This window comes from Gorilla gorilla, chromosome 16 (genome assembly GCF_029281585.2).
Source record: "Gorilla gorilla gorilla isolate KB3781 chromosome 16, NHGRI_mGorGor1-v2.1_pri, whole genome shotgun sequence".
Lineage (NCBI taxonomy): Eukaryota > Metazoa > Chordata > Mammalia > Primates > Hominidae > Gorilla > Gorilla gorilla.
Window position 1 is genome coordinate 71,847,987 of NC_073240.2, and position 19,033 is coordinate 71,867,019.

Genomic DNA, 19,033 nt, shown 5'->3' on the forward strand with positions numbered 1-19,033 from the left:
AACTCAAAAGCTTCCTTCAGAAAATAACTGAAATGGGTTAGGTGTTATATGGCCTGTTTGCTAGGTGCTAGTGAAAAGGATGAGCCTGTCTGCAGCCCAGGAGACTTACCGTTTGTTTTTACCAAATGGGCATGTGATAGCTATATAAATTGGAAATTACTTCTGCTTTGTTTTGTAACCATGTCACTGTTTTGCTGAATGTAGCCTTGTTTATTATGTCACTTATTTCCTGAAGAGTTTACTTGACAAGCCCTTTACACAAAATAAATAATCCCTTTCTGATGACAGACTTTTTATTGTGGAGCTTATATTCTTAAACTTTTAATTATGTGGAAAAAGAAAAGCAAGACACTTAAATATATGATGTGGAGCAACATCATTTCCCAAAGGATTTGTTGATGTTTTTGATACATAACTGTGATTCCCCATCATTTTTACATTAAACTTTTTTGCTGGTTACTGTGGCCATCAGGCGTCCCTTTGTGGGTAAACTTTCTTGCTAACCCTGATTCTGTGTCTATATCACTGATTCTGCCCCTTTACTGAAACTATAGCTTATGGTTCAAACATCCTTCTTAAGATATAATACATACTCATTAAAAACTTCATCATTGTCCCACTTCATTAATTCATCCAAGAAATACGTATTGAGCAGAGCATAGGCTAGGAGCTGTACTAGATGTTGGATCTACTATAGTAATTGTGACAAAATTCAAGCCCTCAAGGATCACTGTGTTTAGTAAGAGAGATAGATAAGGCAACAAGTAATTGCAGTACAATGTGGCAAGTATTGTAATAGCAGTATGCACTCTTTTCATCTTCTTTGTTTTAGTGGCAGTGAAGCTGTCCTTTGTTCTGTTCCAGTATTGATTATATAAGCAACCTCAATGAGATATAATCTAACTCAATGTATCACACAAAGCACAATGTATGAAACTAATTATTAAGTTAGTTTTTCCTATTATCAGCCTTCACCTTTCTAAGATTATTATCTAAGACCATTCATGTACTACTACTCATTGGATATTTGATTTTTGTCACATAATAATCATTGTCTTAAGTGCTAGTCTGGTAGAAATCAAGCCTTTTTGTATTTTCTTGGTTGCATATTCACTTAAAGTAGACTGATGTCATTATTCATCTTGTTATTGAATAAACAAATGTGTAGAAGTTTAACTGGTACCTCTGAAATAAGTATGATAAACAACAGGGCAGCGCTTTCTTAGTTTTATCCCTTAACATTATTGTAAATGTTTGAAGATCTTTAATAATTCATTCAGTATACATTGTTAAAAGCTAATTGCTAGATTTTGGGTCTCCAAAGATGAAAAAATATATAATCTCTAGCCTCACTCACTATCTGGAATAACAGGCAAAATTGTAAGCATAAAATTGTAATATAGTTATGAGAAGTGTGTTCCAGGAGTGTACCAAAGACCATGGGAGCACAAATAAGAGTGAGACACTAATTTTAGTAGGGGCAAATAAATACTGGATGAAAGGAGAAATCCCAGAAGGAAAATGCAGAAACAAAAACCATGCTTTGTTTAAGTTTTGAGGTTGGGTAAAACAAATAGTTATGTCTCTATTCACAAAACAGATAATATGAGTTGGATTAAGATATTTCGTTTATTCTCTAGCTATGATTTAGATAGCCTTATATAAAAAATGTGGCTTCTACCTTGGAAATAATAATTACCAAATTCAGTGCAGTATGAGAAGCATGTATATATATATATATATATATATATATATATATATATATATATATACAGTGTATATATATAATATAAATAATGATTCCTTTTCACTGTTTCTTATTTCAAAGTGAGGAGGAAATCTACACTGATTTTACTGATTATAACGTAGTATACACTTTAAAAATTTCAAAAACCATTGAAGTATCCAAAAGTAGAAAGTTAGAGTTACCCCCTAATACAACCTCTGAGAAATAAACTATTTTTAGCAGTTATTACTTGGTTCATAAACATATTTTTATATGTATGGTTCTTACTATAGAAATACTAATTTGTAAACTGTACTTTTTTCTAGTCAGAAAAGTTTATAGATTGGGAAAACCTATCTGTGTTGACATAGAAAGATAACCATAATGTAGTAAACGGCTTGTTTTAAAACTAAAGGGAATATTAGTTATCTTTCATGGATAGAAATAATTTGGGTTTAGAGGTGATCTTTTTTGTTCATAACATGCCTCTTAAATTAAAATATATGATTAGAATAATACAAAACTGCCAGATAGTCTATTGAAAATTAGTCTTTAATGCTCTAGGTTTAATTACTGAAATGAAAAAAGAATATAAAATTGTGAAGAGCTTTTCTGACAGGTCATTATACTGTTAGGTATTCTGCATGATATCTTTCATTTAAAATTATACTTTGGGTTTTCCAGGCCTCTAGACTCAGGACTCAACAATGCTTTACAAGGTTTATCTGTCATAGACACATACCTTGTTGAAGTGGACGGGGATACACTTTCCCTATATGGCTCAGGAGCACTGGAATCTCTGGATAGGAATTGGAGTGTTCAAACAGCAGGAATGATCACAACAGTCTCCTTCACTTTCATAGAATTTGATGAAATCGTCCAAGTGCTTCCTAAACTGAAGATTAAGTTTCCTAATTCTCTGGTAAATATTTCCTTTTAGTAGTATATTTGAATATTCTTAGTCAATGACTTGTGTGTTCAGGCCAAAGACCTGTTTTAACTTGTATTTATGTAGTTTCTATCTGGCAGGAAGATTTAAGTTTTGTGTTGATTTTCTTGAGCTAGGATTTAAATCAGTATTCATAATTGGCCTTGAAGTTTTATGTTAACATTTTAAATTGTATCTCAAAAAAAAGGATCCTTTGTGGAGTAGAAAAAGACTGATATGGCCGGGCGCGGTGGCTCACGCCTGTAATCCCAGCACTTTGGGAGGCCGAGGCGGGTGGATCACGAGGTCAGGAGATCGAGACCATCCTGGCTAACACGGTGATACCCCGTCTCTACTAAAAATACTAAAAATTAGCCGGGCGTGGTGGCGGGCGCCTGTAATCCCAGCTACTCGGGAGGCTGAGGCAGGAGAATGGCGTGAACCCAGGAGGCGGAGCTTGCAGTGAGCCGAGATCGCGCCACTGCACTCCAGCCTGGGCGACAGAGCGAGACTCCGTCTCAAAAAAAAAAAAAAAAAAAGACTGATATAATTTTATTCAAGTTATATATTTCTACTTTATAAGTGATTCACCTTACCACATAGCCTTATATATTCACCTATTGTACCTGGTAATGGTGAAATGTATATTTACTGTATAATTTTTACAGTTGTCCCCTAACAGTGTTGAAAATAATTTTAATAGCTCATTAAAATTACTTGAGAAATTAGCCTTCCTCAATTATGGTGTCATTGTATTATTTAGTATGCATTTGTAGAAACTGTGATTTCTGTAATGAGTTCTCTCTTGAGTTTCTGTTATTGTTGTGTTTTTCTCTGTCAGCCAAGAGACTTCCCTCACCTGCCTTTTTGGTGGGTTTTTGTTTTTATTTTCACTTCATTCTCCCTAAAAAAGATAGTTAGGGGTGAAGACAGTATGTTTAGAAAAGAGCATCTAGATTCACAGACAGAATGCTTGCGTTAACATTGCAGTTTTAGTGATTTGATTTTTCTATAGCCAGTATAACTATCCTACGTAGTGTTTGGCAAGATACAAGTAATAATAACTAACTAGTTCTTCTCAGGAAAATTGTGGGGGCCTGTATTTATAAAGTTCTGAAATTTTCATTTCCAGTCTTTTTAAAAAAATTTATTTAATGTCAGTGTAAAGCATATAAAATCAATAATTCCTGAAAGAATCTGTATTATTTGATATTTATGTATCTTTAAAGAATGTTGGTTTATAAGTGAGACTGTCATTTATAGAAGGAGTCACCCAGAATTCAATATTGGATGGATTCCATCAATGGTGCATTGGATGAATTAAAGTTATGTAAGTTTAGTACATTCAGTTGATTTAATGTAATTGAAAACATATTTGCTAAGCCTAAAGTTTACATATTTACCTGGGGAATGATTAGTGAAGCTTTAATGTTAATATTTCAATATGGTTAAAGTCAATGTTCTGATCTGTATTTGTGTTTTATCATTGCAGCACCTTAAATTCAAGGAAACAAATCTTGTAATGCTGCAGCAATTTAACGCACTAGCCCAACTCCGTCGTATTGACCAGTTGACAATTGATCCTCAAGGAAATCCAGTTGTCAATTTTACACTCTGGAAATACTATGTACTGTTTAGGCTAAGCCATTTTAGTATGCAGAAAATAAATGGAACAGAGGTAAGCTAAAAACTAGATGAACTATAGAATAAAAATATTCCTTCTTAGGGAAAATAGTTACTTTAAATGTTTAGGAATTTAAGTAACCATGATAGAACATTTGAGATATAATGGTTTTTTTTTAAATTGACATTTAAAATGCCAAAAGGCTAAGAATCTATTTTAAAACTTCCAAAGAACTAAATAAATTGTTAAAATAAAATAGTAACCAGGTTATAGTGAATGGCAAATACTTATACTGTTGTTTGTAAGCATTCAGTGAAATAAAATGGTGGGGTGACAGTTAAAAATAAAAATAAAAAATAACTCTTTTATAAGTAATGTGATCTTTGTATTTCTCAAAGTACTTTGCAGACTGCCTGGTATGCAAGAGGGGATAAGGAAGTAAAACCTAAATGTCAACTAATAAGGGTATTGTGGTAGAGAAAGGGAAGAATAAAATGGAAAAAAAAGGGGAGGAAGAAGATGACTTACAAAAAGAAGAGATGAAAAGGAGAAATAAGCCAGGAAGAAAGATAAAATAAGAGAAAGTGAAAATAAGAGAAAAATAAAATAAAATAAGTATAAGTAAATGTCCGGACTGCTTTGTTAATAGCTGGTAGCAACCACTGTGCCATGACTACATTGGGTAACTCAGGTCTGGAGCTGAATAGCTGGAAAATTATTAGTGAAAAGTTATTTTTAGATTGATTCTGCTAAGCTTGTCACAAGGTAATCCCCCAGCTACTCAAAAGCCATGTTCTTTTAAAATATTAATTTGGAAGGAAAGAGAGAAGCTATGCTTCCACCTCTACTAAATTTAAACACTCTTCCAGAGGAAAAAAAACATCTTTAATATGTTGTTAGTCTTACTACAATATCTCTTGAAATTCAGAAGACCTCTTTATTGTAAGATTAACTGTAATCAACTTTCTGGCACAGTAACTGTATTTCCCTGCAGCTGATACAGTACAGGTAGATACTTAACTCCAAAAATTCAGCATACTATGAGGAGACTGTACATCTCTGGATCAATGTACAAGCAGCTATATGAAATTTGCATCAACCATGGTATTTCTGTAACCTCAGAATCAGCCATCTGCTGAAGATGTTGGGTAAATCTGAATCTTCAGATGACTTTTAATTTCTCCAGCTAGTTCTCAAGAGGGTTGGCTCAGTCTTGTGTACTCATGTATACTATTTGGTACTTCCCCCGAGGTGAGGTTGTGAGTCCCTGGAAGGACCTAATAATTAGTCCTAAAGGTTTTCAAAGTTAGCCCAGACTGGAAATAGAATGGTTATTTTTACTGTGGGTGAGTGATTCTCCCTTAATTGAGGTAACACACCGTTACCTCAGTTAACCCTAAATGGTGTATTTACCCAGATATGGATTATTACTAGAATAATACCCATTATTATCAAACTTTGAATCAGGAAGGAATAGTGTAGTTATATAAAGTGGAGAAGAATTAGAAAGAATTAGAAAGAACCAATATAATTTATTCTGATTTAAATTTCTGAAAATCTCAATGCCAGGGATATTTGACACTTTATTAAAATACCTAAAATATATTCCTGTTTGTTAAGTCCTTGACCTTAGATAGTAATGTTACACTGCATTTTTACTTCTCTGTGTATAAAAAAGAATGATATTGCTTGAGGTAGAATTAAATTGAATTAATAGCATCAAGAAAACATGGAGTAGTGGCCTGCATTGGCCACTAGGTGACTATATTGGACCAAACACTACTTAGTTATTAGCTAAGGAAGAATTTGAAGTCTCCTTAACTGTGAAGATCCAGGGAAGGGAAGAGAGTTAGCCTGCACTGATTCATATGTATGTTTGTGAATTATTGGTTTGTTTTTAAGAAAATGCCTGTGAAGAGTATTACAGATAGTGTCAGGAACAAATTTTCAAAAGATCCAAAATTTAATTATACCAGGGTTTCTAAACCTTGGCTCTGTTGACATTTTGAGCCAGATAATTCTTTGTTGTGGGGGCTGTCCTCTGCATTGTGACATGTTTAACAGCAACCCTGGTCTCTACCCACTAGATGCCCGTAATGTCCAGAAATAACTAAACATGTCTCCAGACATTGCCAGTTATTCTGTAGGGGGCAAAATGGCTCTTGGCTGGGATCATTGAATTATATATAGACAAAAAAAACAGTATTTAAAATGTAAGCAACCCTATTTTATATTAAAGAAAATATCCCCAGATAGTAATACAGGTGCTGCTTTCAGCTTTTAGTACTTTCTTGGTTAATGTAAGAATGGGTCCTCATAGGGTATACTTGTGACAAGTTATTCTTTTTGGGGAGAAAGACTGATAGAATGAACAGGAGCATCCTTGCTAATTCAGTGAAAGTTCCATCTCTCAGGAAGGGACAAAATTATCCCTATAGGAGCAAGGTATGACCACCTTGGCTTACCTTTGACACATTATTAAAATGAATCTATCCCATTGATACTTGGGAATTTTTTCCTCTAAATCATTCTAATCCAAGAAGCTATAGGATTTCTGAAAAAAAAAATACTAAAAATTGAAGGTACCTCAAGTGTAATTCTCAGGAAAGACAGCTTCTAAATCAGAGCTGAGTCATCACTTCCAATCAGCTTCCATCATCATGAACCACAATTATACGTCTTCATTTTAACTCAAGAAAGAAAAATATCAATGAAAACTCTTCTTTCCACAGCACAGGAGAATGTGCTTTTGTGGGCTTAAAAGATAATATTTAATTTGGATCTCTCTTTGGGATTATATCAGTTTTATTCAGCTAAGAGATGGTGTCATTTTTTTACCCCTTTCTATTGTGTCTCTTCAGGTGACACAGAATGATATGATAATGGCTGAAAGGCTCTTTGGAATCCTAGCACATGTAGCGTCTTCTGAGTTACCCCAGTATCGTCTGATTTCCATTCTGGGTGATGCCAGGTAACCTTTAATTTTTGTAGTTTTTTATAGAATTACTGTTACACTAGAAAAAGAAATAAATTCCACATACCTCCTAACTATACTAATTATGTGTTCCATAAACATGTATCCTAGACTGGCCTATTGAAAGTGTTGGGGATCTTAAGATAAATAAGATGAAGTCCTTATTCTCATATGGCTTATAGTCTAATAAGTTAAAGATATACACAAACAATTAAAAGTAATGTTTCAGGTGCTATAAGGGAGGGCTGTAGGAGGGACTAACCATATTTTGGAATAACACTGGGGAAGGCTTCACAAAGGAGATAACATTTTATCTCGTTCTTTGGGAATGAGTAGGAGTTTTCAGGTAGAGGATATGGGGAAAAGATATCTGCAAAAGCACAAGTAATTGTAAATAGCTCAGTATAATTGGAACATGGGATGATTATGAATAAATGATAGGAAATGAAGCTAGGAAGATTGATTGTGGTCTGACTTTGTAGAGCTTTCCAATCCATGCCAAGCAAAAATGAAAACTTGTGTTTTGTAATGAAGCACAAGCAATCATATAATTGGATTTACATTGTAGAAAGGCTGCCATTTGAGCAGGCAGAGCTTGAAGTAATGAAGACCAATCAAATGGTTACTCTGTAGGCCAGGAGAGATTATGAGGGCCTGAGCCAGGGCAGCAAGATGGAGAAGAGGAAACCTGACAGAACACACTAACTGACGAGGTGGAGCAGGGATGAAGAAATAGTCAAGGATGGTTGACCAGTCATGATTCAGTTACAGATCATACAAGTCACTCTGGTTAGAGTAAGCAAGGAATTAGATATCTACAAAATATTTGAGAGTGTTGAGGAAGCAGTTTCTAGACTGAGCCTCCAGAGATGTCTCCCAGAATTATACCATAGAACAAGCCCACAAAGGAAACTGCCTCCTTGCTATGGTCATGGAGCACTTTGCTGCAGTCAAGGACAACAGGAGACTGTTGTCCCAGCTGTGAGCACCAGGATCATACCACTTTAGCTGCGCTGAGGATCAGGAAGTTCCCTACTCTGCTCCCCAGAATCTGGCTCCAGAACCATGTTACCCTACTATAATTTACACTAACAAAGTGAGTCTTTTGCATGCTACTCCTACTTCCCCACTTAGCCCAGTTCTGAATTCAAATCTTACCCAAGTGTATCTGATTGATGGAATATAAATCCCATCTAAAACCCACACAACCATTCTGAAAAAAAAAGGAGGCATTGAATTCAAGAAACAGTGATGTAGAAAGAAATCGGTAAAAATTATAGTTGTCTGAATAAGTATTAATGTATAATGTTAAAAAGATTAAATAACCTACAAGGAAAAATCCAAGAAAATCCTATGAGAATGTAAGTTAAAGTTTACTTTCTTTCCCTGTTTAGGTGAGATAATAGGTACTAATTAACAACAAAAATTGATGGAAAAATACACGTTTGTGTGTATTAAAATATTAAGGGTTTTCATAGAAAAAGATTAGATGGATAATTTCTAAACTACTAAAAGGAAAAAAGTGATCAACGAAAAGCAGGAAGGAAAAAAAAGCATTTGGGTTATCATCATAAATATTAATAAAGTCTTCCATTAATAGATGCTCTCAGATTGAATTAAAAACATGTTTTTCAGAGATACCCCTAAAAAACCCCTAAAGGCTTAAAACAAAGGGATGGGAAATATATAATGAACTAAATGCCAACAACAAACAGATACAGGAATGTTAGTGGTTAATAATGATAGACTTGATGACACTAAAAACTACAATCCACCAGAAAATAGTTATGAAACAGTGTAACTAAGACTACAGCTTTTAAACATATCAACAAATACACCATATATTGACAAATTTTTCAGTTATTATAATAGTCATTAATATGCTTCTTTCATAAATCAGATCAAATCAACTAACATAAGAAAGACTATAGAGGATTTGCATAACATAGTTAACACATTTTATCAAATAAATATACTTAAAATCTTGTGTTGACAACCTTATTCCCAATTCAGAAAAAAACACATATTTTATTCAAACATCTATGGAATGTTTGTAAAAGTTGAACATCTATTAAACTGAAAGTAAATCTTCAAGTATCTCAAAAAGCATACTCATACAGATCACATTTTCTAATCATAATGTTATAAAATTAGAAAATAATGGGTCAGGATAGCCAAAAACTTATCTAGTTGGAATTGGGATGGGTAGTGGGGTAGACAGCGGACGCAAGCTTCCAGAAAACAAAATACAAATGCCTTTAAACTTTAAGAAGAGGATGTTTGGTCAAAGTTATAGACAACCAAATTTTAAAATAATGAGATAACTTTGTGGGAAAAGACTAGAAGTTTGATGATATGCAGCGGCAGTCCTCAACCTTTTTGGCACCAGGGACTGGTTTCGTGACAGACAATTTTGCCATGGACGGTTGGGGCTAGGGGATGGTTTTGGAATGAAACTGTTCCACCACAGGCATTAGATTCTCATAAGGAGTGGGCAACCAAGATCCCTGGCATGTGCAGTTCACAACAGGGTTTGCGTTCCTATGAGAATCTAATGCCACTGCTGATCTGACAGGAGGCGGAGCTCAGCGGTAATGCTTGCCCGCAGTTCACCACTTGCTATGTGGCCTGGTTCCTAACAGGCCATGGACAGGCCTGAATAACACAGTTATTTCACCATGCTATATATCGGGGTCTCCAAGCCCCAGGCTGTGGACTAGGGCTCGGGAACCCCTGATATACAGCATAGCAAAATAGAGTTCTTACATACTTTTGGTGGTAATGAAAGTTACTGTAATACTTGTTCATAGTAACTTAGCAATATCTAATAAATTGTAAACGTACATACCTTTAGACTTAGCAATTTCACTTAAAGGAATTTGTTCTACAGATAATTTTCTTTACATGAGCACAAATATCTATGTGCAAGGATTTTCATTGCAGCCAGTGTTTATATTAGCAAAAATATGAAAACTCACTAAATGTCCATCAATAGAGCGAGACGAATTACTTGCAGCTCTAAAAATAATTGGATGTTCTTATATGAAACGGTTAAGGTGTTTCAGAAAATAAAAATATAAGGTACAGAACAATTGTATAGTATGCTGCAATTTGTGAGAAATGGGGCATATGTGTCAAAGATACTCTTGTGCAATTTAAAAATATTTGATTTTTTCAATATGCTTGCCTCTAAGTGTTGAACTGGAGGGAGACACTAGGATTCCAAAGTACATAGATACTTTTTACTCTATGTTTCTATGAACCTCTTGAATTATCTTCTTGCTTTTTGTTCTATCTTGTTTTTTTATTTTTTATCCTTTTTAAAAAAGCATTTAAAAATACTTAATGCTTCTGAATTAAAGAGGAAATTAAAGCTAAAATAATAAATCATATATAAATGAATTTGACAATAAGAATACTATATGTCAAAACCTCTGGGATGTGACCAAAGCTCTGCTGACAGGAAATTATACATCTTTAATGTACTTATTAGAAAACAAGAAAGATTAGAAAGTAATGAATGAAGCTTTTACTTCAGGAACCTAGAGAAATACCAAAGTAAGGCAAAATTTAAAAAAATGGAAAAAAGAAGTTCATGAAGATAATAGCAGCTTCTAAAGAAATAAGAATTTGAAAGAGAATAGTTGACCAATAAAAGCAAACACTGATGCTCCAGAAAATCCAAGAATTCAACTATTATACTTTTGGAATTAATTGGAATGTATAACAATGAGGCCAGATACTAGATTAACATATCAAAATAATTAATATTTCTTCATACCAATAATAAGCTGTTGAAAATAGTATTAGAAAAAGTACCCCATTTATAGAGGCAAAGAAACTATGAAATATCAGAAAATACACCTTATAAAAAGTAACTCTGACATACACAATAAAATTGGGAACAGGCCTGGCATGGTGGCTCACACCTGTAGTCCCAGCACTTTGGGAGGCTGAGGCAGGTGGATCACTTGAGCCCAGGAGTTTGAGACCAGCCTGGGCAACATGGCAAGACTCCATCTCTACAAAAAATACAAAAACTAACCAGGCATGTGGCTCGCACCTGTGGTCCCAGCTACTTGTTGGGCTTGAGGCAGGAGGGAGAATCACTTGAGCCTGGGAGGCTGAGGCTGCAGTGAGCCATGATCTACACCACTGTACTCTGATCTGGGTGACAGAGCAAGACCCTGTCTCTAAATAAATAAATAAATAAAAATACAATTAGGAACAAAAAGGAAGCTTAAAAATGAATATTTACAATGTTAACAAATTCCAAGACTTAATATTGTAAAGATGCCAATTTATCCTAATTAAATTACAAATTTACTTAATTCCCAATCACAAATCCCAATATGATTTCTCAGGACCCTAAAACAAGATACATTTTATATCTTAGAAAGGCATTTATCATCTCATGTTAATGAAAATGTTCTACCATACTTTCTCATACTTCCTGAAGGTTTGTAACATGTAGCTCACAAACATTTTTACAGTTTTATATGATGAAATACATCATGAAGTGAAAATACATAAGCAGACAGGAGAATATATTTGCAGCATATTTAACAAAATTTTTAAGAAATCCTACAAATTTAGTAAGAAAAAAGACAGTTGAGATAATAGAAAAAAAAAGACAAAGCATATAAAGAGAAAACTCACAAGAAGAAATATGAATAGCCAGAAAATGTAAGCCCAACTCACTTCTCATCAGAGAAATACAACTTAAATTAAAATAATGCGATGTCATTTTTGCCAATGAGATTGACTTAAAAATTTAAAAACCAATAATATCAATGACTTATTAGTATTCAGGACAATGTACACTGTACATGTTGGTAGAAGTGTAACATGACTTTTGGTGGAAGGTAGTTTCACAATGTCTATCAAAATTTAAAGTATACATATATTTGAACCCAGAAGTTTTAGTACTAGGAATATATTCTAATGAAATACACATATGCACAAGTTATTTATGTAGTAAGCTGCCATGCTTTATTGTTTGTAGTTACTTAACTTTGGAAAGTAACCAAATGCCAAATAATTGGTAAAACTAAGTATATCATAGTACTTCCACATTTATAGATGTAGAATCTGTATAATACTGTTTATATTACAGTAGATAATATGACTGTAAAAGAAGGAGGAGGAGGGGGAGAAAGATTGAGGTAAATCTCCTGTTCTAACATGAAATGATCCAGAGACAGTTCATTGAATGAAATATGGCATAAAACTATTTATATTATGACCCAATGTTATTTAAAAGCAACATAATAAATATGTAGACATTAAAAATATGGAAACACAGGGAACTGACAGGATGAACACCTGGGAGGATATAGATTTGAGGAGTAAGGTAGAGTAGTTGAAGAGTGCTTTTCAGGTTTTATTCTATGTCTGTACAGTTTGAAAAGAGTAGTTTTTGAGTTTTAATCTGTATAAGATTAGGAATATATTGAACTTCTATTTCTGACAATGATGAGTTTGGCTGTTTTTACCATTTCTTGAGTTAAAAACAATACAAAATGCTAGACAAAATAAAAACCTTCATTAAAGTTTTGGGGAGCTGGTAAGGTATAACATAATTACTAGGCCAGGATCTATGGGAAAATGAGAACATTGAGAATTAAGGTAGACACAAAGCTCTTAGAACCAAACTTACTTTTCCTGCTCTTACACACCATTCAACACAGATATGTGAGGGGGTTTTCCCTACACACTAGCCAGGCAATTCAGCAGCAGACACCAGCTGGGTGCCCTCTAATTCAATTTAATTCTGACACTGCCTACCTGGAGATAGTGTCAGATCCTACAGGTTGAAAGATCAGTCCCACAAGACGGCTCCTCCCCACCAAACCCAGCCTCCCTACATCACATGCCAGTTGCAAGCACTAGTTGTGACCTGTGCTTCTGACTGACCAGCTAAGAATTGAGATTCTGACAACCCCCTTCTTGGGGGGTTCTATTAATTTGCTTAGAGTGGCTCACAGAACACAAGGAAACACTTTAATTACATTTACCCATTTATTATAAAAGATATTACAAAGGATACAGATGAACAGCCAGATAGAAAAAATGCAAAGGGCAAGGTATGTGGGAAGGGGCACAGAGCTTCCATGCCCTCTCCAGGCATACCACCCTTCAGGAACCTCCACGTGTTCATCTATCCAGAAGTTCTCTGAATCTTGTCCTTTTGGGTTTTTATGGAGACATCATTATGTAGGCATGATAAATGAAATCATTGGCTATTGGTAATCAAGTCAATTTTCAGCTCCTGTCCCCTCCCCAGAGGTTGGGGATGGGGCTGGAGGTCCCACCCCTCTAATTATGCCTTGGTCTTTCCAGTGACCAGCCCCCATCCTGAAGCTATCTGGCTCACACACCCCAGTTACCAGCCATCTCATTAGCACAAAAAACATTCTCGTTACTCTTGCAATTCCAAGGGTTTTAGGAACTTTTTGCCAGGAAATGGGAATGGAGAGAGTACAGGGATGGACAAAGACCAAATGTATATTTTATCATATCACAGAGACTGTTTGATCCAGAGGCATTTCAAGGAAACATAAATTTTTGTTCTGCTAGCATAGAACAGTAGAAATGATGGAAATCAAAGCCCAGGGCTCCATCTAAAATGGTAAATGTAAATTGACGTCTTCCTAAGGGTTAAAATGAAACCCCAGTGGCTATACCATCAGGTCAGAAATAAACCTACCTCTTCTCCCCACTCAGGAATTTCCAAGGAAGGTTGCCTTGATATGAGCAGAAAAGAGGAAAGTTGTCCCTAAGCAAATGTGAACAAAAAGCAGTCCTCATATAGATGTGCAGCCTGAATTCATAACACATAACTAGTTTAAAATAACATAAAGATTTAAATATCACTGTCTCTAAATATCTGGAAAAAGCAAATGTACCTCCTCTCTGGAAGAAGTTACTTTCATCTTGTCTCAAAGAATCCTCATGGCTAATTTTTAAGGGCAATTACCAGCATACAATGAAAAAATAAATAACCAGTCACACAAGAAAATAAGACATCATGTAAAAGAACTGGAAGGAAAAAATAGATTACAGAAACAGACCCATGAATACTTTAAATATTGGTATTATCATGCATAGACTATAAAACGACTGTGCCTGCTATATCTCATGATATACAAGATAAGCATGAAAATATCTGAAGAGAATAAGAAATTGCAAAAAGTGATCCAGCAGACCTGAAAGGAAACCAAAAGAAATTATATAAATGAAAAATGTAATACACAAAGTTAAAATTTAATGAGGAGGTTTAACAGCTGACTAGACACAGTTGAAAAGAGATCCATAAACTGAGAAACAGACTAGAAGAGATTTTCTGGAATGTAGTACAAAAAGAAAAGAAGATAAAGTATATGAGAAAGTGGCTAAGAAATTTGGAGGATAAAGTGAGTTGGGAGGTTTAACAGCTGACTGAAGTTTCAAAAAGACATAATGGAGAGCATAGGGTAGAGGCAATATTAAAACAGATAATGGCAAAAATTGTTCAGAACTGATGAAATACACCAACTACACATTAAATAAGCCCAGCTAATCGCAAAAAGGATAAATGAAATCTACACCTAGTCACATCACAGTGAAACTACAGAACTCTAAATATAAGGTGAAAAAATTTAAAAACAACCAGGAAAAGAGAAGTTACCTTCAAAAGAGTGGAGATCAACAAATTGATTTCATAACAGCAGCGGTGGAAGCCAGAAGATAGGATAATGAATGATATGTTCAATGTACTGAAGGAAATTACCAACCTAGAATTCTATGCACAGCAAATATGTCTTTTAAGAATGAAGGTGAAATAAAGACATTTGAAACAAAATAATAAAAACAAAATCTAAGAGAATTCCCATTAGTATTCTTACACTAAAAGAAATTATAAAGCTTATAATTAAGGCAGGACAGTGACCCCAGTTAGAAGTTCTGAGATGCAAGAAAAGCTAAAGAACAAGGAAAGTACTAAATATGTTGGATAAGGCTAAATGAACATTGACCATATAAATTAGGAGTATCCAATCTTTTGGTTTCCTTGGGGCACATTGGAAGAAGAATTGCCTTGGGCTACACGTAAAATACACTAACACTAATGATAGCTGATGAGCTAGAAAAAAATCACACACACACAAAAAATCTCATGTTTTGAGAAAGTTTACAAATTTATGTTGGGCCACATTCAAAGCCATCCTGCATCACATGTGGTGGCCCGTCAGCCACAGGTTGGACAAGTTTGATATAGATCAACAGTAACAACATTTTGTGGGGTTTAAAAATATAAAATTAAAATACACTGCAACAGAAGCATATGTAGTCGGAAGGAGTAAATGGAGATATTGTATTCTAGGACCTCGTATTATCTGGGATGGAGATAAATATAGTGACTAACTTTAGATATTAGTGGGTTAATGTTGTTCATGTTGTAATTTCTGTGGTAACCAAATAATAAGCAAATAAATAGCTTCCAAATTAGTAAGGTAAGACAAAGAGAAAACGAAAAATAGAACATGTGGATTAAACAGAAAGAAATGAAAATGGTAGATTTAAACATAAATAGTGGTATATCAGCATGTATGTTCCTGTCACTTTGCCAGTACTGTGTGACAAACACCCCAAATCTTAGTGGCTTAAAACAGGAAGCATATATTTTTTTCTTTGAGACTGTAGGTCAGCTAGGTGGATCTTATGCCTTCAGCTGGGGTCCTCATGTGTCAGTAGTCACCTGTGGATTGGGTAGGCGGCTCTGCTGATCAAACCTTGGCTCTCTCACTTGTTTGAGGGTTGGCTGGCTGTAACCTGGTCTAGGAAGGCCTTAGCTGGGACAACCTGTCTCTGCTCCACATGGTCTTATACTCCAGAAATCTGCCTGGGCTTGTTCTCATGGCAGAGGCAAGGTTCAAAGAAAAAGCAGAAGCATGCAAGGCCTCTTGAGTCCTATGCTAAGAACTGACATACCATCATTTCACCCACATACTTTTGGTCAAATCAGATAACAGAGCAACACTTAAGGGGCCTGAGAGTAGGCCTTACGTAATTGTGAAATCACATTGTAAAGGACGTGGATGCAAGGAAGCCATAATACAGCCATCAATGTAATGAATCCACCTCAATGATAAAATGCAAATATATTAATTGTTCTGATTAAAATGCAAAGATTGGCCAGGACTGGTGGCTCATGCCTATAATCCCAGCACTTTGGGAGGCTGAGACAGGCAGATCACCTGAGGTCAGGAGTTCGAGACCAGCCTGTTCAACATTGTGAAACCCTGTCTCTACTAAAAATACAAAAATTAGCTGGGTGTGGTGGAACGTGCCTGTAATCCCAGCTACTCAGGAGGCTGAGGCATGAGAATCACTTGAACCCAGGAGGTAGAGGTTGCAGTGAGTTGAGATTGTGCAACTGCACCCCAGCCTGGGTGACAGAGCGAGACCCTGTCTCCAAAAAAAACCAAAAAAATAAAATGCAAAGATTGTCAGACTGAATAAAAAAACGAAGTTCAACTATATGTTGTTTACAAGAGATACATCTGACATATGTTTACATAAATATTGAAAGTAAAAAAGTGAGAAAAGATAAACAACATAAATACTTACCGAAATAAAAATGGAGTAGCTATTGAGGACTCAATAGACTTGAAAGTTGAAAGTAATACTAGAAATAAAAAGGATCATTTCAAAATGATAATAGGTTCAGTTCACTAGAAAAATATAGGACATTTAAATTTGTATGCACTTATTAGCATAACCTTAAAAATGTATAACCCCAAAATTGACAGAACTACAAATCCACAATTACAATTAGTGGGAAGTTTTAACACATCTCTGAGTAATTAATAGAAAAAGGATATAAAATGCTTGAATAATGTGATAAATTTGACCTAATTACCACTTAGAGAACATTGCCCCCAGCAACTGCACATTCTTGTCAAGCATACATGGAACATTTATAAAAATTGACCAAATACTGTTCATAAAGCAAATGTCAAGAGATTGCAAAGAATTGAAATCACATGGAGCATGTTTTCTATTCAAAATGTGGTCAATCTTTAACCTGATTACAAAATGATAACCAGGAAATTCCCATATATTTGAATTAAGAAACACATTTCTAAATAACCCACAGGTTAAAGATAATTTCATAGTAGAAATCTGAAACTACCTTGAACTGAAATATAATAAAAATACCCATTTCAAAACTTGTGGGATCAAGTTAAAGTGGTGCTAAATGGAAACAGCCTTGCAATGGGTATAGTAGGAAAGAATAAAAGCTGAAAGTGAATGTGCTAAAACACTTATCTCACCAAGGTAGCAAAAGAGCAGCAAAACAATCCAGAAGAAAGTTAAAGAAAAGAAATGATGTTGAAACAGTATTAATGTAAAGTTGATTATGTGAAAAGACTAATAAAAGTGATAACAAATGTGTACAGACATTGCTTCTGTAATTTTAAAAAAATCAGTAAAGAAAATAAATGGAAATAGGGGCCAAGATGGCCAACTAGTAGTAGCTGTGGTTGGAGACTCCCACTGAGAAGAACAAAAATGGTGAGTGAATCCTGCACCAGCAACTGAGGTATCCAGGCCCTCTTATTGAGACTGATTTGGGCAGTTGGCACAACCCATGGAGAGAGAGGAAAAACAGGATGGTGCGATGGCCCACCTGAGAGCCACACAGGGCAAGGGGAGCTCCCACCCCCAGCCAAGGGAGGCAGTGAGTGATTGTGCTACCCTGCCTGGGAAACCACAATTTTTCCATGGATCTGTGCAACCCACAGATCAGGAGATCCCCCTTATGAGCCCATGCCACCAGGGCCTTGGATCTCAAGCACAGAGCTGTGCAGATTCTCAGTGACCACTCGGCTGGAGACTGCCTAAGACTACCGAGTTCCTCAGGGGAGAGGCAGTCACCATCACTGAGGCTGCCTGCTGCCTAAGACAACTGAACTCCTTGGGGGAGGGACAGAGGCCATCACTGCAGCTGCCTGCTGCCTAAGACGACTGAGCTTCCCAGGGGAGGGGCAGATGCCATCACTGCATCTGACTGCTGCCTAAGACCACTGAGTTCCCAGAGAGAGGAGTGGCAGCCATCACTGCAGTAACCCATCCCTGCTTACTAGGTAGGGCCTCCCTGCAGGAATTTCAGCAACTCCAGCCAGGGGTTTAGGGACAGACCTCTGATCTCCCTGGGACTGAGCCCCTGAGGGGCAGCCACAGTCTCCACAGATCAGCCGATTTAGTCTTTCTCCTGCTGGCTCTGAGGTATCTGGGTAGTCCAGACAAGTGGGATTCCTCCCAGTGCAGTGCACCCCTTCCACTAAGGGACAGCCCGAGTGCTTCATTAAGCGGGTGCTGGATCCCATGCCTCCTGACTGGGTGAGACTCCCCTCAACAAGGGTTGCCAGACACCTTATACTGGAGCATTCCCACTGGCATCAGATTGGTGCCCTTCTAGGACAGAGACCCCAGAGGAAGGAGCAGGCAGTCATCTTTACTGTTTTGCAGCCTCCACTGATGACACCTCCAAGTGCAGGAGGGACCCAGTTGAATAGGGTCTGGAGTGGACCCCCCACAAACCACAGTAGCCCTACAGAAGAGGGGCTGACTGTTGAAAGAAAGCAAACAAAAAGCAACAACAACAACAACAGCATAAACAAAAAAGTCCCCATAAGAACCCCATCCAAAGGTCAGCAGCCTCAAAGATCGAAGATAAATTAACTCACGAAGATGAGAAAGAATCAATGAAAAAAAAAAAAACATTGAAAACTCAAA

At 36.0% G+C, this 19,033-nt stretch overlaps 1 protein-coding gene across 4 annotated transcripts in view; it reads left to right on the forward strand.

Annotated features, from left to right (window-relative positions):
• The window catches only part of LRRC49 (leucine rich repeat containing 49), a 198,132-nt gene that overhangs the window by 153,693 nt on the left and 25,406 nt on the right, over nt 1-19,033 (forward strand). For all 4 annotated transcript variants that reach the window (XM_063698671.1, XM_031002242.3, XM_055363653.2 and 1 more), the window contains 3 exons: nt 2,411-2,648; nt 4,147-4,332; nt 7,140-7,249. In XM_063698671.1, coding sequence (XP_063554741.1) covers nt 2,411-2,648; nt 4,147-4,332; nt 7,140-7,249 — 534 coding nt within the window. The remainder of the gene's footprint in view (nt 1-2,410; nt 2,649-4,146; nt 4,333-7,139; nt 7,250-19,033) is intronic.